Source organism: Lytechinus variegatus, chromosome 6, assembly GCF_018143015.1.
Source record: "Lytechinus variegatus isolate NC3 chromosome 6, Lvar_3.0, whole genome shotgun sequence".
Classification (NCBI taxonomy): Eukaryota; Metazoa; Echinodermata; class Echinoidea; order Temnopleuroida; family Toxopneustidae; genus Lytechinus; species Lytechinus variegatus.
The window spans coordinates 23,669,287-23,694,798 of record NC_054745.1 but is presented as its reverse complement, the minus strand read 5'-3'; the positions used below and the strand labels follow the sequence as shown (position 1 = coordinate 23,694,798).

General features: G+C 36.2%; 1 protein-coding gene across 1 annotated transcript in view; it reads right to left on the bottom strand.

Moving 5' to 3' along the window:
* The window catches only part of LOC121417643 (sodium/myo-inositol cotransporter 2-like), a 38,391-nt gene extending 21,754 nt beyond the window's left edge, over positions 1 to 16,637 (bottom strand). The window contains exons 1-5 of the mRNA XM_041611381.1: positions 16,510 to 16,637; positions 13,805 to 13,937; positions 8,698 to 8,755; positions 3,910 to 4,007; positions 2,710 to 2,781 (exon numbers count right to left, since the gene is read on the bottom strand). Of these exons, the coding sequence (XP_041467315.1) occupies positions 2,710 to 2,781; positions 3,910 to 4,007; positions 8,698 to 8,755; positions 13,805 to 13,937; positions 16,510 to 16,637 (489 nt within the window). The remainder of the gene's footprint in view (positions 1 to 2,709; positions 2,782 to 3,909; positions 4,008 to 8,697; positions 8,756 to 13,804; positions 13,938 to 16,509) is intronic.
* Positions 16,638 to 25,512: the final 8,875 nt, after the last annotated feature.

The following is a 25,512-nucleotide window of genomic DNA, read 5'->3' as shown; positions in this document are numbered from 1 at the left end:
CAAGTTTCCCATGTAATGTATACTCCAATATACCCAAGGGAAATAGCATTTTATGTTCTCTGTGGGTATAAAAGCATATATCGGTATACTTCAGACGTGTGCAAATAAAAAAAATGTCTATCTTTTGTTTTATATCGATCTTCAGATCCGAAACTATCGTGGGCAAGTAACAAATAAAAATTCTATCTACAGAATTAATGTAAATACACACGCGCCGAAAACAAAAAAATGCCAACATTAAAAGTCAATACTAAACAATATAAAATAATGTAATCTCTCTGAATGCGTGACTGATAACATCCATCTCTCTCTCTCTCTCTCTCTCTCTCTCTCTCTCTCTTTCTATATATATATATATATATATATATATATATATATATATATATATATATATATATACATACATATGTATACATATGCATATATATGTATGTATGTGTGTGTGTGTGTCTTATATATAGTTGTGCTCAAAATTCACTGAACCCCATAACAGAATGCACTCCTCCATGCTGGGTGTTCAAGGTAGAACACAATACAATGTTCGGCGAGCCCGGAAAAACAAACTTGGTTGAGTCATGGACCTATCCATGGTTGAGTGCAATATATTATCTCCTGGCTTCACACTGAAATCTCTAAAATATGGACAAAAAGAAATTCTACTGAAAGGTCATGGTTTCATACGGATTACGAGAAATTGTGCAAACGGAAATACTTTTTATATGAGAATGTTTTCAAGAACCCAACTTCCTTTACAGAAAATGTGTATAAAGATACAGAAACACGGTTCATAGCTTCATTCGTAAAAGCAAACGTGAATTCTATCATAAATTTGAAAATTTAGAACATAATTCTAGAGCGACATGAAAAATAATAGATTAAAAATAGAGATTAGATATTTTTAGTGTGGTATTGAAAACAATTTTTTAGTTGCTAATAACAAGACACTATCATATTAAACGATTTTTAGAAGTATTGGTTCTCAAATACATGACACTACTAGAAATCTATCTCAAGAAAATAACTTTAAAAGATTTATAACAAACAGGTATCTGTCATTCCATGTACTTTTCATCAGTAACAAAAAGTAATATGTATGATATTATTTCAAAATTGGATGCGAATAAAAGCGTGGGTTACGATTATATTACTCATAAAGTAGTTAAATATTAAGTCCATGAAGAGTTTCTCCTTTATGTAAAATTATTAATATGTCTCTTGAATAGGGTGTTTTTCTGAACTCTTTAAAACTTGCGCAAGTAATTCCTGTCCTTAAGAATAATAAAACACAAGTAACTAATTATAAACCTTTATTGATTTTATCACTTTTCAGCAAGGTATAAAAAAACAGTTTGTCATGTTTAGCGTTTATCTCGAAACACAATACATATTTAAATGTAAATGACCTACGACGCGTAAGTGACATTTTAACTACTACCTTATTCGCAGACGATAAAAGTTTATTTGTATCTGGTAATTGCCCGTTCGATATATTAACATAAATTCTGAAATGGAAAAAAAATCACTAGTGGTTCCAAACCAACAAACTTCAAATTAACTCAAAAAGACATCTTTTTTAAAGTAATATGACAATTAACCTATTTAAAATGTTCAAGTTCCACCTTCTTTTTAGATATGTTATATTGAAGTAAAGTGATAAAGCATTACATTATAAAATAATTTTGTTTCTCTGGGCAGGCCGAACGATCCCATGACATTTGCTCCGATGGAAAATCTTAAAATTAAACGAAACATAAAACCTAACCGCCAAAACTGATGAACCCTATTCCTAATCTTTACATTATTCTAAACTAAAAACCCTATTTCGATCCTAAGTCTAATCCTCTGTCTTCTGGGGCCCGTTGCAGAAAGAGTTGCAATCAATTGCAACTCTAAAAAATCATGCGTAACTTGATTTTCAACCAATCAACAGCGCGCATTTGGGACTTGCGATTGATTTTTTGACTTGCGTTTAAACGCAACTCTTTCTGCAACGGGACCCAGAGACCGGAGCAAATGTCGCGTAATGTGCAGAACAGCTCCATGGAACCACTTGTTTTAACACCTAAAAGATGGCTGCTATTTTAAACGAAATTTAGCAATGCCCTGCGCGGTCACAAGGTTTAGACACAGCAACAGAGCTCTGACACGACGACGGGAGCTATATCCTAATCTAATTGGTTTATAGACCAGTAATCGGTATAACATCAAACAAGAGTCAACATTTCATAAAGACCTATTCAACATTTGCTTTAGATCAACATAATTCATGCAACCTCTAATTTAGGTTGCGGACAATATCATCAGTAGCAAGGTTTTAAAAGTAACTGATAATAAAACCATACATCGTACGACCTTAAACCACTTGATATAGACGGTATGTGATCGCAAAAATATGTGGACATGATGTAAATTTTGTTGAGGTAAATGACGCAGAGTTACATGAGTAGTAAACTTTTCGGCAGCTGGTCGTCCTCGGTGTTTATTTGCTAAACTATATAAATAAAGCGAAAACAATCAAGTTATACAACAAACAAGAGAACATAGGAAAGCACGACCAACAGTCGATTCAATAAATTCTCGCACTCATTCAATTATGGAAGAAACCAAATGAGATCATATTAAAATGATTGTTGTAAAACAAAACAAAACAATAATAAACAAAAACAAGACATTAAGTTCAACGAATAATTTGGAAATTCTTCAACTTACTGGAAGCCATGTCATATACCTTCCCGCCAGGAAGTAGCCGTTAACAGTTCCTCGGTTAGATGTAAAAAGTGCCTATAAAATAAAACACGTAGAAAGTAGAAATTTATGCGACAGTATATTTGTTAGGTCAATCAAATGCTACCAGATTTATGGGGAAACTAAATCAAAACATTTATACAGACATAAAAACAAACATTTTAACTTAAGAGGTGGTTACTTGTAACATGAAAAATATTCGATAGTTAATGTTTGTTTTGATTAAACTTTTTTGTCTTATAAATGAAGCATATATTATTTAAATTTACGAATATTTTTTTTTGTCACGTTCAGTGTAATTATTTATCAATGTATGTTATTAATACATACATATTCCTATGTCATTTATGGGCCCCTGATGGTATTAAAGTTTGTTGCTTTTCCAAGAGTCCTCACGTTATCTATAAATGCCTCAAGTAATAATATTGTACTAAGCGTAATGTATATATTTTATTTTGTTATTGGTTTTACACATGAATGTGTAATAAATGAAATGAGATAAGTGGCGTTTTTCTTCTTCCTCTACTCATTATCAGTACCATGCTTTTTTCTTCCTCGTTCTATTTGGCCAAGTGAAGGGGCATACCACGCCCCTTGCCCCCTCTTTTTAGGTCCATGATCAGTGCGTGTTTGTACCCGCCATTGTTATGCGCCCCACAGCTCAATTTTGAAAGCAACCATACTACAAATCTCATAAAGCGAAAGGGACGAATGAGGGGGGAGGGTCTTTTAAAGGACGGGTTTGGGTTTTGTTGAAGTTGGATCACATCACTGTCGAAAAATAAGCCATTTCAATAGAATTATGTCATAGAACACTATGCCCCCGCCCCTCCAACCCCGGCCCGTCGCTGCCAAACTGGAGCTAACACCTCAGTCACATTTGGTCTATGGCGGCCATACGGCGAGTCGAAAACAGCCGTATTAATATTTTTTACATAAAGGTTTGAATTAGACGGCCGTTTTTACGGCAGCCATAAGGAAAATGTGACTACACCATACGAAATAATGCAGTTTATGTTTTCTTTTTAAATCGCTGAATGAAAAAATGGGCCTACGTTATAGAATGGTCTTTTTTGAAGAATTGCTTTATTTTATCAGTAAGTTGTTAAAAAATGAAAAATCAAAATCAATTTAATCTTAAAAGTATAATATATCACTACTCACGTAAAGCCCTGCTCCCATAACTATCAAGAAGTAACACACAATAGCTGCATAATCACCAGGTGCTAGTACTGCGGTCGCCATCTTGAAAACGAAGATTCCTCAAAGAACTTCTACAAACCTAAATAAAATGATCGGAGACAGACGGTCAGGTGAAAGGAGGAGAGAACACAAACGAGAGAGTGGTTAAATTTTATTATGCTGCTGTCAATTTTTCTCTTTGGCGGCCGCACGGCAAGTCAAAATCAGCCGTTTTATTCATGTTTTATTTAAACAGCCCCCAAAACACTAAATGGCTGTTTTTACTGCGCCACTAGCCAAGGCACTCGGTCTGTTATTTTCCAGAAAAATTGTCCCGTAAACTCGTCTGAATGTATAGCCTAAACGCACGGTTTCTTGGTCCCTTTTCAAACCATGTTCTGCAGGCAAACAGCGCGCGAGGATTTGTGAAAAGGCTAAAGATCGGTAGAGAGGGGGGCACAGTAGAATAGGATGGGAGAGGATGAGAGGGGGAGAGAGGGAGGACATGGGAGGAAGAGGGGGAGGGGAGCTTGATATCTCGAGAGAGAGGGGGTAGATGCAAGAAAGGGTAAATGACACGTGAGGTCAAAGGTCGACAACGCTGGCATTATAGGTGAATATTATCGTTGACCTTTCGACAGAGAGTAGTAAATATGTTGTTATAAAATAAATCTATAGAAATTGAAAGAACAATTGCATTCATTCGTTTAGTTATTTCTACCTTAAGGGTAGTCGTAGCATATAGTGATTAAGAATATTAAAAAATGTCTAAAGCTTTGTTAGGCATGCCTACACCTATTTAATGAGAGTAAGTTTTATTTCTGAAATGTGCAAAGATACGCAATAGAGACTGCTACACAAGACACTCATAGTGGTAGTGGAAATGGACAATAGGATTAGCTATCTTGTTTACATTGTTAATTTCAGGTCATTCAAGAGTCTTCTAGAAGTGGACTATTATACAGTGCGTATAAAAAATAACACTTTGAAAAAAACCTGGGAATCAACAAATATACAAAACTTCACATTTTATCTTGGGTTTCATGGGTCTTAGCTTTCCAATGAAAGTAAAAGTTTTGACAGAATGTTACACTTGAGTGAGCACCGTCCATTTTTGTAAAGCACGCTGTGTCAAGGGGAAAGGGCAAAATAAAACTTAACCCGCGAAACATTTCCCTTGCACTTTTAGTCAATTAAAATAAAACGGATACATTCAAGCATTTTATAACAATTTTGCCACCAAGGTTGAAATGTCAAAACTTAGTAAGCACAACCTTTACCCTTTATGTGCCAGCTAGATCCGAGAGCATAACTAAATCTGAACAAAAGTTTATATCAGACATCTCCAGCATTTTTTCACTAAGTTTTTATTATTTAAAGTGGGTTTACATTTCATTTTCATTTAATACTTGTTTCTCCACACTCTTTCCAAGCTTGACAATGATTAACAAAATAAAAATCAAGCCTAAGCCATTTCATGTAACAGGTAAAGCAAACATCGTCACGATGGCCTCTGTGTGTGGGGGGAGTGGGGTGGGGCGCAATGCACTCTTCGAAGTGTTTTGGGCACACTCTAAAAAAAAGTTTACACATTATTGGGTAAATGGGGAACACGCATGTTGTTGGGTAAAAAGATATTTGGTAAATCTTACGCAATGTTGCGTTGAAATAGCCCAATATACGGTTAAAATTACCTAGCAAATAAGCATGTTCCTTTTTACTCAACATTTTACTCAGTGTTTTTAGAATGCAATGAAACAAGTTAAGCAATGTAAAACGTATCTTCAAATCAATTTTACTAGCTAAATTCCACGCGTTCTTCATGATTTAGGTCTACTTTTATACGCATAACTATTTCAAAGTTCTGCGCAAATAATTTTTCACTAACTTTTCAAAAGTAAGTGGTGCTCACTCAAGGGGAAATATTTTTTTCCACAGTTATATCGTCATTTGCCTAAAAGGTTGTGTACCAATGTTAAAGTGTGGAAAAAATATTATCAGGATATTACAAATTTATAATTTTACAGGATTTTTTTATACGCACTGTAGAAAGAAGGATAATGTTCTTTATTCAATTTTCGGATTAGCGAACCTTATTTCGTTTTCGGATTTACGAACCTTCGGATTAACGAATCTTATTTCGTTTTCGGACTAACGAACCTTCGGAATTACGAACCTCATTTCGTTTTCGGATTAGCGAACCTTCGGAATTACGAACCTCATTTTGTTTTCGTATTAACGAACCTTCGGAATTACGAACCTCATTTTGTTTTCGTACTAAAGAACCTTCGGAATTACGAACCTCATTTTGTTTTCGGACTAACGAACCTTCGGAGTTACGAACCTCATTTTGTTTTCGGACTAACGAACCTTCGGAATTACGAAACTTCGGAATAACCGAACCTTCGGAATTACGAATGTATGCGCCGGAAACACCCCAAGTTTTCAGTTTGTGCGATTTGTTGCGATCCGAATTTGTAATGACATTGAATATTTAAGATTTAAGAATAGTGGTAGGACTACGAAAATCAAAATTCAGTGTAGTTAGAATCTCTCTGCAGGAATAAATGCATAATCAAATACAAATCATAATGACGTCATCATCGGCTGCGTCTTGAAGCCAATTTGGACTTTCTGCCGACATCACGGCTTGCCGCAAAGCAAAATTGTGATTTGTGTCATTCATAACATTATGCCGATCTTCAGATGAAATCATTTTACTTCTTGGAACTTTTACATTTAATGCAAAATGTGATTTTTTTTATGTCGCATGGGATCGCATAATGTGTGCGGCGCTTAAAGCAGAGCCTAGCAATCATTATCAGGATTATAGAACATTTTCTTTGATTGCTTGCATTGATTAGATATGTACCCCGCCCCTCTTTCTTCATTACTAATGGTCTCCCCCCCGGGGGGAACTCCACAAAATGTGTACTTCCAGGCTCCTACACAGCAAAAACTGTGGTGTTAACCGGTGAACATAGAGGACCACACTAGTTATTTTACACCGGTGTTAAATTGGTGGTGTTAGTTTTACATCTATAGGTGCTATGACATATTACAACACCTTTTGTTGTTGCATTTACACTCTTTAGTGTTATGTTTAATTTCTAGGGTGTGATTTTAACACCTCAGGGTGTTACCCTCTATTAACACCAATTGGTGTCAGTTTTAACACCGCAGTTTTTACAGTGTGTATGTGGGACCTTCATAAATTTTCCTGTCTCTGATTTCATTTTCTTTTGACAGACTTTCATGTTTTCGGAGGACCATGACTTGGTCAGTTCATGAACATGATGAAGTAAACTTGAGAAGTATGGGGTTAGGACGTACAAAAAGATTTGATTATTTTATTATGGAATCCCCCCCCCCCCCTTCTACTGCAATAGCTTATATTTGTATCAAAATGGCATGTTTATCACAATTTCATGTTTAACTATTTTCAACTGGTATTGTTAATGTTATTTTGTTATCATGCTCTGTTACTTATGCATGCAGCGCTAGTTCTATTTACTCAGATACGTCCGGCGGGCTCTTTCTTAATATTTTTGTATTTGCTCCTTTGTTTTGAACGATTTGATGGTTAAAAAAGGGAAGACTTGCCAAAAGAAAAAAAATACTAGTAAAAGTCAGGCGTACGCCTCATTGCTAACCTTTGCAGGCACATGTCCCCCATGCACGTGATTAGGCTCATACAAATATGATTGTCCTTTATCATGTTTATAACTACAATTGTATTATTGCTATTCTGGTTGATTTATCCTATCAATAAAAAGCCACTGACCTGTTTCATCTTGACACTGTTATTTTGACCCCCATTCTGGATATATATGAGTGTTTATTACCGTGCCATTGAAAGAAGGTCTATTGAATTTGTTATGTTCTATTTTTTTCTACACAGCCCGTTGGATTTCTCTTCACAAATAATGAAAAAATACTCGGTGCATCATTGGTATGTCCTTCACATTGTATAGTAGGCCTATTTATAGAGAATTTACAAGCGATGATGGGTCACACGGCTTGGAAAAGTCCATGGGAAAAGTAAATACAAATTTATACCCCTAAATAAGCACGATGAAAGATAAATTGTAAGTAATGCAGTAAGCACTGCTGTCATGAAAAAGTTTGCAAAACCAAGATTGTCATTTTGTTCTTGTATATCTAGATCTGGTGCGGGTACATGAATTATACGTTGTTTCCTTAGCTGAAAAGCGATTTCTGCTTTCTTTCTCCTCTTTCTCCTTCCTCCTCCTCTTCCTCCTCCTCCGTTTCCTTCTCCTAACTCTCTTCCTTCTCCTCCTCTTCCTCCTCCTCCCTTTCCTTCTCCTCCCTCTCTTCCTCCTCCCCTCCTCCAATTCCTTTTTCTTTCTCCTCTTTCTCTTTCTCCACTTCTTCCTCTTCTTCTTCCTCCTCTTCTCCCTCCTTCTCTTCCACCTCCTCTCCCACCTCTTCTTCTTTCCCTTCTGCTCCTCTACCTCTATTTCCTCCCCTTTCTCCTTTACATCTTCTTCATCTTCTTTTCCTCTTTCTCCCCACTCTCAAACCTTCCTCTTCCTCTAGTTCCAAACTAAGTGATATTTGGGCAAGGAAGTTCGATACTTGCCCTTTCTAGAATATTTGGCCAATCGTATTAAATGCACCTTTGTTAATCAACAATATCAAAACAAATAATTGGGGAAAGGGGGTGGCTAGAATTATTTCTTTTGCTTTGTATAGGCTCCAGTGTTCTTACAACTTATCATTTTTACTCATATCCCCTTTTACTCTAACCAACATGACCAAGGGCGGCAAACGTATTTTCGTTTGGTGGCAAAGCCAAAAAGAGCACCTATATAAGTGCCAAAATTGGTATTTTGGTGCAAACGGATATGAGATTATCATCTGTGTAAGGAAGTTGTGTGTTGTGTGGTAATCAAAATTTGTTATTTGTTAAAGTGATTTTTGATTGATAAAATTTAGATGGAGGTTTTGTTTTTCGCGAGTGAGCTAATCGAGCGAGCGGTTTGGAAAAATTATAAAATCTTAAGTTGTAAAACTCGCTTTTTGGTCAGTTATGATGCTAATATTACTGTTAACATGGCTTCCTTGTGAGATGTTGCTAGCACGATTCACGAGCTTAAACCTTAAGAAATTACATGTAATAAAAAGTAAAAATTCCGAGCAGTGTTTGTAATCATGAAAAAGAAGATGTGAATCTAACTAAAGAATTAACGCGAGCACGAAGCGCGAGCTGATATTTTTAATATACTAACCAGAAAAGGAACCTTTTGAAGACTGCATTTAGTGACTTCATATCTCACCAATCGAATATTGCGAGCGTGAAGTGCGAGCTGAAAAAATTGATATTCTAACCAGAAAACTGGACATTCTAGGCCTTCTTTGTAACCAGTATCAAAATGACTACCTTAATAAACAATAATTGGTGCGAGCGCAAAACGCGAGCCAAGAATGTATGATATTCCAACCTGAAAAATGGACATTCTAAGCAGTGGCGGACCGTGACCCAGAGCAGACAAAGCATTGGAGGGGGACAGCATTGTTTAACAAAGAATACAGTGCCCCCCAATCATTTGTCTCCTCCAGGTCCCGGTCGACCACTGATTCTAAGCACCGTTTGTAACCAGAAACAGAATGATGACCTTAATAAGCAATAATTGATGCGAGCTCGAAGCACGAGCAAAAATGTGTGATATTCCAACCTGAAGACTGGAAAATCTATGCATTTTTGACACAGGATCAGTGGCGTCGATCCATTTTTCAGATTGGGGGGGCAAAATCATTAACGTTCCAAAGGCGGTCGATCGTACAAAACACACACACGCACACACACTCACACACACACACATAAGACTCATGAACAGAGACTCGTATCACACAGACACGTATCTCACCAAGAAATTAATGTGAGCGCGAAGCGCGAGCTGATTTTTTTTATACTGACAGGAAAAGCGTGCGTGTTCAGGACTGTTTGTAGTAACTCATGAGAAGGCCTTCTCACTACACAGATAGTATGAGTGCCGAGAGTGAGCTGAAATGTCTTTATATTGTGACCTGAAAGCTTGATATTCTAAGCATTTTGGTACCAATGATTAAGAATGGTATCTAAAAGAAGAATAGATGCGAGCGCGAAGCGCGAGCTGAAAATTTTGATATTCAGATCTGAAACAATGACAGTTTAATGGACGGTTTTGATAAAGAACAAGATATATATATATATATATAAAAAGATGATTGCAAATCGAAGCAGGAGTTCTTTTAGTGAGACTTAGAACTGAAAACGGGACATTTACATTCACCTATTTAATCATGAAATGTATGGGTTTTTGCTAGAGAAATGATGCGAGCGCGGAGCGCGAGCTGAAAATTTTTATATTCCAATCTGAAAAGTGGACATTTTGAGCAAGAATTTAAATAAAGAACGAGTTGTGTATCTCAATCTCGCTTGCTGAACATTACAATCTTGTTTTTTGGGGGGCATATCCGGAATTATTGGGGGGGCAAAATGATATGTTTGCCCCCCCAATATTTTCATTGGTGGGGCGATCGCCCCCCCTGCCCCCCCAGGATCGATGCATTTTTGGTGACACAGGACGAATACCATACAATAACTAACGCGAGCGCGAAGCGCGGCCGATTATTTTGTGATTTGCTAACCTAAAATGTAATATGTTTTACTTCAAAAAGGGTATCTCATGTTGAAAAAGGGCACATTTTATTTAAATAAAGCATTTTCCATTTTGAAAAAAGGCATCTTTTTTCAACGGGAAATGGGATTCCACAGCCCCTGACTGTAACTCTATCCACTTTTCTTAGCCCTCTTCATGCTCTTAGACTCACCACATGGCGTACCGTTAAGTAGCCTTGACGACTCCGTGATGATATTGTAAAAATATTTTTACATGTACTTTTACATCAAGTAAATGTAAACATTTTTACATATACTTTTACATCAAGTAAATGTACAAATATTTTTTTTAATATCATCACGGAGGCCTAAGGGCTAACCGTGACTCCCTTTCCGTGCTGATCCGTACAACCATGCACACCTTTAAACAGGAGTGAATCAATTCCACAATTTCATGCATCGACAGTAAATCTACAAAGTTAGTGATTTTAAAAAATGGCATATATTTATTAGTATCTCAATAAGAATCACTATTAAGCTTCTCACCACTGCGGTCCTATTTTGTTGAGCAACCAACGCGATCCAACCGGCTTAATACGTACGACTATTATCAGCAAATTCTGACAATATTGAACACATCTTCAAATGGGCGAAGCAATGTGATATATTCAGTTTGAAGGCCTGGATTGAATGGTTTAGTTATACGCGTTGGATTTTTATAACCAGTCACTGCCCACTGACCTAAACAAAACGCATTATACGCGAAGGGGACTTTTGATCCAGATCATTGACTCAAACATAATGATTTACCTGCAGGCAAAGGATTGTATACCTCAAAAATTTTATTAAGTTGTATATATATGCTTCTTATGTTACTGTGCCCTTTCCTGATTCATCGATGGTGAAGGCAATCGGCTATTTATACTTCCTAGACAATTATGAATGATTTGAGAGCCAAAATGAGCTGAAGTATGATATCTCTACTGTTAGTAATTTATTTAACAATTGTAACAATTGGCTATCCATACTTAAACCACAACTTTAAACCCGATACAGAATAAGGGCCACAGAACTAAGCATTCATTGCAGTTTCGTATGTACTCATGAGAAGGATGTTTATCTGAATAAAGAGTTAACCCGAGCTGAAAATATATGATATTCCGACGTGAAAACAGGACATTCAAAACATTTTTTATAATCAGAAACAGGATCAGTTGCTAAACAGTAAATGATATGAGCACGAAACACGAGCCAAACATTCGATTTGTTTTCCCAGCCCGTAAACTGAATATTCTAAGCAATTTTGTAACCAAAAATAAAAAATTTTGTGCGAGCAGAAAATATGTGATAATCCAACATAGAAAACTGAACACTCAAAGCAATTTTTGCTCGCAAATCGCGAGCCAAAAGTTTTGTGATTTTCTACGCCAAAATGGGATATGTTTCATTAAAAAAAATCATTTTCTATTTTGAAACCGGGATTTTTTTTGGGGGGGGTCAAGTCCCCCCAGTCCCCCCCCCTGCCCCAAACAAACAAATATCAAGAAATGAAATGAATTGAAATAATGCATGACTAGATACTGCGCTAATGCAAGACCAAATAGCAATCGCCGTGTGATAGTTAGACTAACGACACAGATTTCTTTGTCCGCACCATACCAGGCCCGCGCTAAAATAGCACCAGAAAAAGATTATTGTTGTTATTTTGTCTTCATCATATTCATTCAATAGAAATTACATGTATAAAGCATCACATTTTTTTCGAGTAGCATAATACAAATAAAACAGACAATTTTTTCAACACTGACTCAATTACACACAATATATATGGATTAATAATTTGCCTTTATTATATTCATTCAATAGAAACAATAAAGTATCATTATCTTTTTCGAGTAGCATAAAACGAATAAAACAAACATTATTCTTTCAACAAATATATTGTTATTCATATATCATTATATATATTTTCAACATATATATCCGTAAACTTAGCGCCATTTTCTTCAGTTTAAACCACATTGCTTTGAAGGATGGAATCCAAGTCTATTTCGTGCTGCGTTAGCCACTCGTTGCGTTCAGGGATAATCGATATTAAACAGCCATTTGGAAAGTTAACAAGAAAAGTTCCATTGATTTTTAGTATTTATAGAGAACAAAACTGAAGAAGATGACATCTATTGAATTCATTTTTTTCTGTGTGTAATCCAGGGACAAAAATAAGGAATTTCTACAGTGACCGTCATGACCGTGGTTCATCCCCATGAATGCTGTGAGGTTGCATCTCGAATCACTTACGAAGTGGTAACGGTTCTCAAACGACAGTCTACGTTCATCTGGAGCTATTCGCAGAGAAGGTTGGCCTGTGAAAGATACGAAACCAGGGAAATGTGACGGCTGTACCATTTGGTTGATAGGTAATAAACACGTATGTTACACATTCAGGAGCCCGTTGCAGAAACAGTTGCGTTTAAACGCAAGTCAAAAAAATCAATTGCAAGTCCTAAATACGCGCTGTTGATTGGTTGAAAATCAAGTTGCGCATGATTTTTAGAGTTGCGATTGATTGCAACTCTTTCTGCAACGGGCCCTAGACGTCGGAAGTTGACTGATGTCGCCTAAAGGGACTCATGGCGGCTAGAACTTAGTCCACCTATGGATGTGGTTTGAATCCGTCGTGAGTCCGGCCTCGGCCCCACAGCTGACTCAATGGCGAACAATAGTTTCATGCAAAAGCAATGCACGACGTTTACAGAAAAACTCAGGTTTAATATCGGAGTGAGACACATCTCATCAAACAAATTTATGATCACGATAGTAAAAAAACTACACTGTTAAAAAAAACCCTGATTTTATAGGGGAAAATTTTGCAGAAAGTAATAAATGAATCATTCTGTCAATTCATAACACAGTTATTTCTCTGCAGTTTAATAGAACAGGTCTGTTTAAAAAGGGATAAAAGTGTGTTTTATCAAAGGAAATTTGTAAGGTTCCATACACCAATTACCAATTTCCTGTAATTCTACATGATATAATATAACATTAAGCAATCTGGTATACAGATTACAGGTGTTCTCGAGACTCTGCTGCAGGAACTTCTTTTATTCTAAGGATAAATTTTCTAACAGTGTACAACGAATTACTCTTTGTTTTTGTTTTTTCTGGGACGCACTTAATATGAAATATATTCAATATGTCTGTGGGTGTGGGTATGTGTTCGTTGAGGTTTGGCCACCCACAAAAAAGAATTACCTTTTCAAGTTCTATCTGAAGATCTTCAACCTGTCCGGTCAAATGAGCATTGACTTTCTCAAGACTGTCGTTATTGGCGAGGGCGGTTGAAAGTTTTACCTCAACTTTTGCAAGATGGGTCGTAAGTTTTTCCCTGAACGACAAGATATCTTGTAAGGTTCAAAATACACTCTAAAAACAAATCAGTCAAAAATGACTAGTTAATAGGGTCAGCTGGGTGCAACTGTTATTCTAGTCAAATTTGACTATTTTCTAGTCATATTTTACTAGAACAGAGTTATTTCTGACTAGAATGTATGACAGAAATGTGAATATCAGTGATTGCCATATCAGTTGCTCCCAGCTGACTACTAGTCTAGTCAATTTGACTTATTTGTTTTAGTGTAGGAATCATAAAATTACTGCCAGTTCTGGCAACGATGTTTAAATGATTTTGAATAGAATGAATAGCCGACCAGGTGTGTTTAAAGAACGAAGATGGGCCAAAGGATTGGAAGAAAATGTGCCATATTATCATGATTATTGCTGAGAAATTATCGAAATAACCATGGCATTCTTGCCAAATGTCGCGTCTTTTTTGAAACAATAATACACTGTCCCACATGCGCGTAACTGTGTTGGCGATCTTCAGAGTGTTTGTGATTACATCTACAGAAGCCATGGTAATAATATCCAAGTCCTTTGAAAGCGCAGTGTTATGGTATGCGCTGTAAAAGAACTGAATGCATGCGTTATCAATATATTTTTGTAGCATATAGTAATACTAGCATTTATTATTTATAACAGTATTTAACATTTGAATTGCTTATGTTAACTCTGTTGTCAACTGCAGCGGGGGGCACTTCCATTGACGAGAGGATACCATGCGCAAAAAAATTAAAAAGCGTAAAAGGGATCTATTTTTTAAAATAGGGCACGTACGTAAGCAATGTCATTAGGGTGTCAATAACACTAAAATGATGAAAAGGGGTATATATTTCGCTAGGAAAACTACGTGTTTGCGGTTCAATTTACGAGGATATAATAATAATTATACTTGCTTATGTAGCGCTTAACACTTACTTTGTCAGAAGTCTGTAAGCGCTCTACAGTATATGCAGCATAATTACACTGGCTTTAGCAGTGCAGCTATTACGCGCGCTGCGTTTCAAGGAATAAATTCCTGCCAGGTACCCATTTACCTCACCTGGGTTGAGTGCAGCACATTGTGGATCAATTTATTGCTGAAGAAAATTACGCCATATAATACTTTTTGCTCTAACACTACATGTACATGTTTAGGGTCCGATTTGAGCGAGATGTGTAGGGGTGTACTCGTAAACCCAATGAAAGTAAAGGTAAAGCCGACGTCTGTGATCACGTCCAAGACATAACAATTAAGATATCGTTGTAATTGTTTTAGGGGGTCAATTCAGGGAATACTTGTCAAGGGTAAGGTATGGAAGCTTAAAAGTGCCACCGAGATGTTGAGATAATTATCTCATCATGTTTACATCTTGTAGAAGAGATGATGAGATGACAAGATCCCGGATCTCGTCATGTTGACATCTTGTAGAAGAGATGATGAGATGACAAGATCCCGGATCTCATCATGTTGACATCTTGTAGAAGAGATGATGAGATGACAAGATCCCGGATCTCATCATGTTGACATCTTGTAGAAGAGATGATGAGATGACAAGATCCCGGATCTCATCATGTCAACATCTTTTAGAAGAGATGATGAGATGACAAGATCCCGGATCTCATCATGTCAACATCTTTTAGAAGAGATGATGAGATGACAAGATCTTGGATCTCGTCATGTCTACATCTTTAAGAAGAGATGTTGAGATGACAAGATCCCGGGATCTCGTCATGTCGTCATCTTTTAGTAGAGATGATGAGATGACAAGATCTCGGATCTCGTCATGTCGACATCTTGTAGAAGAGATGATTAGATGACATGATCATGGATCAAAGATCTTGTCATCTGACCATTTCTTCTAAAAGATGTCGACATGACGAGATCCGAGATCTTGTCATCTCATCATCTCTACTAAAAGATGACGACATGACGAGATCCCGGAATCTTGTCATCTCAACATCTCTTCTAAAAGATGTCAACATGATGAGATCCGAGATCTTGTCATCTCATCATCTCTTCTAAAAGATGTTGACATGATGAGATCCGGGATCTTGTCATCTCAACATCTCTTCTAAAAGATGTCAACATGATGAGATCCGGGATCTTGTCATCTCATCATCTCTTCCAAAAGATGTTGACATGATGAGATCCAGGATCTTGTCATCTTATCATCTCTTCTACAAGATGTCAACATGATGAGATCCGGGATCTTGTCATCTGATCATCTCTTCTTAAAGATGTTGACATGATGAGATCCAGGATCTTGTCATCTCATCATCTCTTCTTAAAGATTTCGACATGATGAGATCTGGGATCTCGTCATCTTATCCTTTGCTATCAAGATGTCGACTTCCCGAGATAATTATCTCAACATCTCGGTGGCACTTTTAAGCTTCCATAGTAAGGTTTTGCTCGCGAATACGCGTAAAGGAGGGAATTTTCAGAACATGCAAAATACATATAAAGGGTGCTTTTTGAAACCCCATGTTCACGCGTGGTATCCACTCGTCAGTGGAAATGCACCCCCCAACCCCCAGATATCAACTATTTTCTTTCGCTCTATACATTGTTTGCTCACTTAGTCTCTGCGAGCTCCTTGGCATGCTTGGCAACCTCAACGTCGAATTGATCACGGAGTTGGTCGACCTCACTGCTAGCTATATAGTTGGCGCTGGAATTCGGCACGGGCCTCACATTCGTCCTCATACTGGTCGCGAAGCTGATTGTTATCATTCTGAAGTTGCCTTAGCTGACATTCAAGGGTAGCGTGTAGAAGAACGTACGACATTATATTTGGCCATTCAAATCTTTCTGTCATTATTATCATCTACCATGTCTACTCTTAGAACTTGGTGATTATCATTTTGTTTTTTGTTTGTAGTCGAATGTCATTATCACCTACACTGTTAAAAAAGAGAAATTTCTACAAATGAAAAAAATATATATATCTTTCTTTAAAAAAATAAGGCAATTTCTTTATAAATCATTATAGGATTTTCTCCAAATTAACAGAACAGGTCTGTTTAATATATATATATATATATATATATATATACATATGTATATATATATATATATATATATATATATACAGAGTGAGTCAGAAAAAATGTCCCACTTTTGTAAAGTTGAATTGTTTAAAACATGAATATTTAATCATTAGTTCGATCATGATATGTCTTGATAGAGTTATCCTCCAAGTACATTCAGGTACCATTTTTATTTGATCCCGTGCACGCATGACTGAACATCGGACAATCTTTAGAAGACTGTCAGATCTCACTTGCGCCAAGTTACTGGGTGATGAATAAAACAGTGCTTTAGACAAAGACAGTCAGACAGACAGACTGGCATGCTCACACACACAAACAAACACAACACACATGGTAATAACTGGTTCATAATTTTCTCTTTTCTGATTAAGCATTGATTTTAGCAAGATCGCTGAATGTTTAAGTGGCAATTCCCGACAATTTTTCCCCTTAAAACACATTCACTACCACCATCATATCATCATCATCATCTTGATAATCATCATCATCAAGTACACATAAATCCAATATGCTGGTTATGTCTTTTGTTGGTGAAGAATGATGATAACAATGATGTCTGTGCTTTTGTTGCACTTGCCTATAAAAGGGCTTGCCTGATTTGGCAGCAGTCACTTGAGCCTCTTTTTACAGTAGCAAAAGTACACGAATCATGGTTCGTCTTCAATTCACACCACAACATAGGTCATTTATGGTCACCGAATATGCAAGGACTCAGAGTGTAGCAGTTGTTTTGCAAGGGTTTCGCCGCCGTTACCCAGATGTTCGGTGTCCCAGCAGAAAGACTGTTCTCCGGAATGTTCAGAAATATCACCAAACAGGAACGAGTACCAACCTCAACGCAGGGCATTCAGGTCGTCGCAGAACAGCAATTCCCTTTTTAATTTTTTGTGTTTTTATTCACCGACGTTTGCTGTAATTGTGGGCTTATGTGTCTGTGTGTGTGTGTGTGCGTGTGTGTGCATGTTTGAGTGGGTCTGCCAGTGCGTGAGGGTGTGTGTGTGTGCGTACGTGTGTGTGCTTGTGTGTGTGTTTCAGTCTGTCGGACTGTCTTTGTTCAAAAGAGTGTTTTATTCCCCACCCTGTAACTTGGCGCAAGTGAGATCTGACAGTCTTCTAAAGATTGTCCGCTGTTCAGTCATGCGTGCACGGGATCAAATAAAAATGGTACCTGAATGTACTTGGAGGATACCTCTATCAAGACATATCAACTTTACAAAAGTTGGAATTTTTTCTGACTCACTCTGTATATATATTATACATACACACGATTTTTTTGTAATTTTACACAAGGCATGAAATGTGAAAGAGTGACGTAAGATTACGGGTGTTCTCCAAACTCTGATGCTGTAATGTTAGCCTTTCCAACAGTGTATGACTTGATATTGCTATTACTGTTCCTTATTTCACGGAACTGTATATTATCATATCTCGTTCAAACAATAATTTCATGAGAAAGTAAACAAAATCAAGATTAAATGCTACCATACAATGATATGTCTAGATCCGGTACATTGAAATAAACTTATCATTGTGGAGTTTTAAAAAAAAATGATGATTGCTAACACAAAAAGGTAAATGCGAGACAGTGATGCATATTTTTTTGGAAAAATACCCAATATTTAATGGAATTCAGTGCTTAATTTGCTCGTTTCTCAGCAATTACAAATTTCTTCCATAGCAATTTTGAACATAATTTTATTTATTTATACAAACAAACTTTTGGGTGGTCATTATTTTTATTGGATTTTTGTTCAAACTCCTTTTTTAGATCGTTCCCAGAACTGGTATATATTTTTAATGCGTCAAATTTATTTAAAATGTGTGATTTTGTAATGATTGTTTTTCGAAATTCACTCTTTGATTCGTAACGTCACTTTCAAGGAGGTTGAAAAAATATAGGAAATCTACTCGCGAGACTATTTTTTACACTACATTAATTGGCACACTGATGACGCAACAAATCACCTCGCATATCAATCCCAAACAAGGATTAATTATGTTTGAAAGCCCAACAGATGCTCGTAATCCATTTACATCATTTATGTGATTATGCAATTCTTAAAAACAGTGAACAAAACAAAATCATATGTTTTTAGATTAACTTTCATACAGAATTAAAACATATCACTCCATTTCCGTTTTGGTGAAATACCTTTGAATAAGAGTAATAATTATATGTTATAGTTACACATATATTGTTTGCTTTATTTATTATATAGTTGCTGCTTTATACTATGATTGCAATGAATCTCCCTTTCACTCACTCACCCACTTACTCACCCACTCACTCACTCAATCACGCACTCACTCAATCAATCACTCAATTAATCAATCATTCACCACTCACTCACTCAATCAAATAATCTCTCACTCACGCAATCAATCAACCAATCAATTACGCACTCACTCACTCACTAACTTACTCAATCAATCACTAACGCACTCAATCGATCACTTACGCACTCAATCGATCAATCAATCACGCATTCACTCAATCAATCACCCACTCACTCAATCAAACAATCACTCACTCAATCAATCATGCACTCACTCAATTGATCAATCACTTACGCACTCAATTGATCAATCACTCACTCAATCGATCAATCACTCACTGACTCACTCAATCGATCAATCAATCACTCACTCAATCAATCATGCACTCACCCACTCACTCAATCAATCAATTAATCTCTCACTCACGCACTCAACCAATCAACCAATCAATCACGCACTCAATCACTCACTCACCCACTCAATCAATCAATCACTCACCCACTCACTCAATCACTCAATCAATCACTCACCCACTCAATCAATCAATTAACCTCTCACTCACGCACTCTACCAATCAACCAATCAATCACGCACTCAATCAATCACTCACCCACTCACTCAATCAATCACTCACCCACTCACTCAATCACTCACCCACTCAATCAATCACTTACCCACTCAATCAATCAATTACTCACTGACTCACTCAATCGATCAATCACTCACTCAATCAATCACACAATCAATCAATCAGCCACTCAATCAATCATTCAATCACTGAAAGGGTAGCCTTATACAATATATAGAAGGTTCGTATTTAGAAACAAATTGTTTGAAACCAGACTGATCACCAATATTAATATCAAAGTAAGAGAGTCAAAAGAGGCCTAAGCTTTCGATCCTAGTAGAATCTTCTTCGGAGGCAAAATGACAAACATGTAAAGTGGAACAACCATAATATAGACCACAGACATTCAACAGCAACACTGGAAACAAGGAGACAAAAGGGGCATTAGTGAGAAGAGATGACCAATCAGGTTAATGAAGGGGATGAAAGAAAAGGAGTAGGCAGACACAAAGGGAAGTTAGTGTGAGTAAGGCCAAAGAAAGACCTCAAGTGGGGAGGGATTAAGACATGAGGCAGACAACATCAAACAGGATCTAGAACAAAACAGTGATGGGGGGTATGAGGAAGAGATGAATAACAAGAGAATAAATGAGAGGTGGGTCAAACAGATAACAAAGAAAGGCATAATAAACTGGTACATAAGAGTGGGGAAAAAAGGGAAAGAAAAGGGAACAACTGATAATGTGCAAAAGACATAAGTATGTATGATAGAGCATTAAACAAACTAAGAGAAAAAAGTAAGTCTAAAAAAGGAATCTATAAGTATAAAAGTATATAAATATATCCAAAAGGAAAAAAATATATGTATATATATACAAATGGTGTAACTGATATAATCCACTGAGTGTAAGGGGGAAAACAGAAGACTATATAGTAGAAAAAACAAAAAAAAAAAACCTGTATATAAGGAAGGGAAGCACATTGCCTAAAAGGATAAAAGCAAATAAAGAAGCTGATGCTGTATGAGAAAGATGTGTAAATGAGAGAAAATACAAACATAGTTTACATGAAAAAAAGCAAAATGAATAACTGGCAAATCTGAGAGGTGAAGGGAGAGAAATAATAAATATATAATAATAGTTATATAGCCTGAATAAGGGAGGAAAAAAAGGAACTGAGCTTGTATGAGATATGGGAGTAAAGTAGAGGCAGAAACTAAAATGTAACTAATACATATATATATTTTTAATGTAACTAATATATATATATTTTTTTCCCCTCAGCTCTTTTAGATTAGTTACATTTTAGTTTTTGCCTCTACTCTACTCCCATATCTCATACAAGCTCAGTTCCTTTTTTTCCTCCTTTATTCAGGCTATATAACTATTATTATATATTTATTTTTTCTCTCCCTTCACCTCTCAGATTTACCAGTTATTTATTTTGCTTTTTTCGTGTTAACTATGTTTGTTTTTTCTCTCATTTACACCCCCTTTCTCATACAGCATCAGCTTCTTTATTTGCTTTTACCCTTTTAGGCAAGTTGCTTCCCTTCCTTATATACAGGTTTTTTTTTTACTATATAGTCTTCTGTTTTCCCCCTTACACTCAGTGGATTATATCAGTTACACCATTTGTATATATATATATATACATATATTTTTTCCTTTTTGATATATTTATATACTGTTATAGTTATAGATTCATTTTTAGACTTATTTTTTCTCTTAGTTTGTTTAATGCTCTATCATACATACTTATGTCTTTTGCACATTATCAGTTGTTCCCTTTTCTTTCCCTTTTTCCCCACTCTTATGTACCAGTTTATTATGCCTTTCTTTGTTATCTGTTTGACCCACCTCTCACTAATTCTCTTGTTATTCATCTCTTCCTCATACCCCCCATCACTGTTTTGTTCTAGATCCTGTTTGATGTTGCCTGCCTCATGTCTTAATCCCTCCCCACTTGAGGTCTTTCTTTGGCCTTACTCACACTAACTTCCCTTTGTGTCTGCCTACTCCTTTTCTTTCATCCCCTTCATTAACCTGATTGGTCATCTCTTCTCACTAATGCCCCTTTTGTCTCCTTGTTTCCAGTGTTGCTGTTGAATGTCTGTGGTCTATATTATGGTTGTTCCACTTTATATGTTTGTCATTTTGCCTCCGAAGAAGATTCTGCTAGGATCGAAAGCTTAGGCCCCTTTTGACTCTCTTATTTACTCCATTGGCTCTTTTTTTAGATAAGCAGTTTTCAGCAGCTTCTTTTTACCATCAATATCAAACAACCGCGTAGCCAGGATTTCATTTAGGAGGGGGCGGTAAATGCACGCGAAGCGTGCCAACACTTACAGAGCGCGCGAAGCGCGCTCCCTAGGGGGTGGGTGGAGGGAGGGAGAGTTTCCCCCTCCCGCGCGAAGCGCGAAGCTTTTAGTGTTTCATAAATTAAAATGAAAAGGAGCCGTTTCTCTTGTCTCTAGTACCTCCAATTCGGTTGACTATATTGCGATTTTGAACCTTGTTTTCAAATGATTGTGAATGCACAAAAGAGGTATACAATGGAGGAAATTAAAATGATAATAAATCTGCGCGAAGCGCTGAAGCTAAAGCGTTTTATTAATTTTTCTTGCCATAAAAAGGGTCCCGAGAAAAGGGTTTTCTCAAAGATATATTGAATACTTTCTTTGGAAAGATCAGATCATTGATTACAAACAATTTAGCAACAGTGCATATTTTTAACTCGCAAAACAGAGGAGAAGATTGGTAGAGGAAGATATTCCTCCCCGTGCAGAGCAATGAAACTCTGAAATTTCAAAGGGCGGACGTTTCATCAAATGTAGATGAATACCCAATCGGCTCTAATTCAATTGATTTTCTAAGATTATTGAACTTCATTACAAGGAATATAGTGCGCAAAAAAATGAAACTCCTGCGATTTATTGAAACTATCTATCTATATAAAAAAAAAGGATGCCTAATTTTTTTACTTATCCTGAAGCGCTTCATTTTGAATATAAAGAAACTTAAGTGTCATTCAAAATTTCAAACTGAGGGCGCAAAACAGGACAGGAGATGAATGTATACAGGGAAATGACATGAAGTTTAATACAATTTGAAAAAAAAAATGTACTTTATTGATACGACACGAACGAAATTAGGAACCTGTTGTGCGACGATACTCCGTGGAGGTTTATGCACACTACTGGAAGAAGAAGAAGAAAAATTATGGTTGTTTAGTAATGAGCTGAAAAGCGGGAGAAGTTGACTTTATGTAGGTGACGGCAGAAACTGATATAAAGATTTTACCCGCCCGGAGCCGACCAGACCAGAAGTTGCGCGATCAATTGAAAAAAAAGATAACTTCATATATTTACTTTGGTCTAACCTTACTCAAATTCAAACCCTAATGTATACAATTTTAACTTTAACTGGCAAGAAGCACATAGCTGAGGTGGAAAAACAGGGTTAGAGAAAAGGTGGGGAAACAATGGAGAACTTCAATATTGTCATCTAACCGCGCGCAGCGCGGAAGCAAAATTCATATAAATTTCCAGCAAGAAGAGTGAAGGAGTTTCTCTTTTGAGAAAAAAATAAAAAAAAACACAAAGCTACCTTCCTTTCTTCCCTTTCCTCCTTTTCCTTTTCTCCTCTCTTTTTTTTCCTTCTTTTTTTTCTTTTTTGGGGACGTTTTGGGGGGGCGACCGCCCCCCCCTGGCTACGCGCCTGATATCAAAGTATATGCTCCAAAGATGTTGATTATCAAAATGTAGGGGAAATACCCGTGGGAACTTCTATCCTGCGGGTGGGTCACGTAATCAACAGCCCTAGGGAGGAGTTTTCACGTGGCCATACATTGCGTCCCAGAAAAAACGAAACCGGGATTTAGTGATGATTTATAATAACTTAATCATAAATAAAATAGACAAATGACCTACCAATGTAAAGCTTAGAATCTCCTCTTTCATCTGGTACAACTTAGATTATTCCTCATTTACGCATGAATGAGCAAAAGCAATTCAAAGAAAGGATGCCAAAAACTCATTTGGCGGGGGGTATCTAAATTTCAAAAAGAAAGTCACATGACTAAAAAGTTCAACATCTGCTCTTTTATTTGATACCTAAATCACAAAAAATGGTCAAGAAGTAAAAAAGTTATGATCCCTCGAAACAATGCTTGTATTTCCATAATTTCATTAAATAAACGTGTTTTCACCAGTTTCCCACAGAAGCTATCGCACGGTAACAAAAGATTTAATGCATGGCTGATTGTCAACAAAACGGAGCGTCGAGTGAGTTTGAAAGCCAGCCTGTAAAACCTCTTCATTTTATGAAATTATTGAAATTCAAGCCTTATTTCAAATAACCAGAACTTTGTTATTCCTTGACCATTTTCTGTAATTGAGGTATCAAATTAAACAGCAGATATTGAACTTTTTAAAAATGTTGTTTTCTTTTTAAAACCCAGATACAGCCCGCCAAGTGACTTTTTTAATCCCCTTTTCAAATTGGTCTTGCTCACTCATGCGTGAATAAGAATTAATTTAAGTAATTCCAGATGAAAGAGGAGATTCTAGGCTTCAAAATGGTAGGTCATTAGTCTTTTGTATTTGTGATTAAGTTATGATAAATCATCGATAAATCTCGGTTTCGTTTTTTGTGGGACGCACTGTATATTTCAATGAGTTTAATGGTATGCCACAGTTGTAATGCATAGTTTTTTTTATGTCTCGTTACATTATCTAGATTGTGTTGACGTTCATTTACTTTTAAGTTATTTTGGTGTTATTGCCAATGTGTTTTGATGCCTCGAATAGAATTAAACAGAGAGCAATGGCAAATTATTTGACATTTGTTTCCTTCTAAAAAATGGAAATAGTTATATAAACGAGGTTATAAATACGAAGTGTGAAGAAACAAGTATGACATAAATCAGATTTGAATTTATAAATCTAATGTTTATTTATTTTCTACATATTCAAACAGACATTACAAAGTTAAATAGCTATAAAATTTCAGAAAAAGAGTCAACATTTAAGATTAATTAAAATATGTATTTGCAGCTTAAGAAGCTGAGTCGAGAGATGTTTTACAATAAAAAAGCGATGAATTTAACAAACAAGCAATGTAATTCTTTGAACAATAATTGTAATATGCATAAAAAATATGACGGTATACTCAAAATGAAAGTGAGATAAAATTTGGAAAGCTATATGAGAAGATGTATTTTACAAAAGAAATTTGAAAGACCATTCGAGAAGGTCGAGCGGTATTTCAATATGAAAATATAATGAAGCGACATGTTTTATTTTTTACAGTTGAATAAGGGGAAAGTTGTTTTAACCAGACTATTTAGGTAATTGAGTGTTGGCAGTTGAAAAGGAAAAGATTAATAGCGTGAGTGCAACTTAGAAAAATATATGACGAGAAATCAACTATGACTTTACTTAATAATGAAGATAAATTGATGATAATGTAAACTATAATGATTTAAAACATGTTTTATAATTAAAAAAAATCAAAATCTGACCTCTTGACGGATCAATCTTGATGCAATTACCGACCCCCACACCTTTATACGCAATACCTGTATATAAATTTTATTTTTATTTCTTAATCACTGTTCGGTGTCTGGATCAATGTGATGTTAGTTATTGAATTTTGATATAGTGTTTTATGGACTGTTTTAA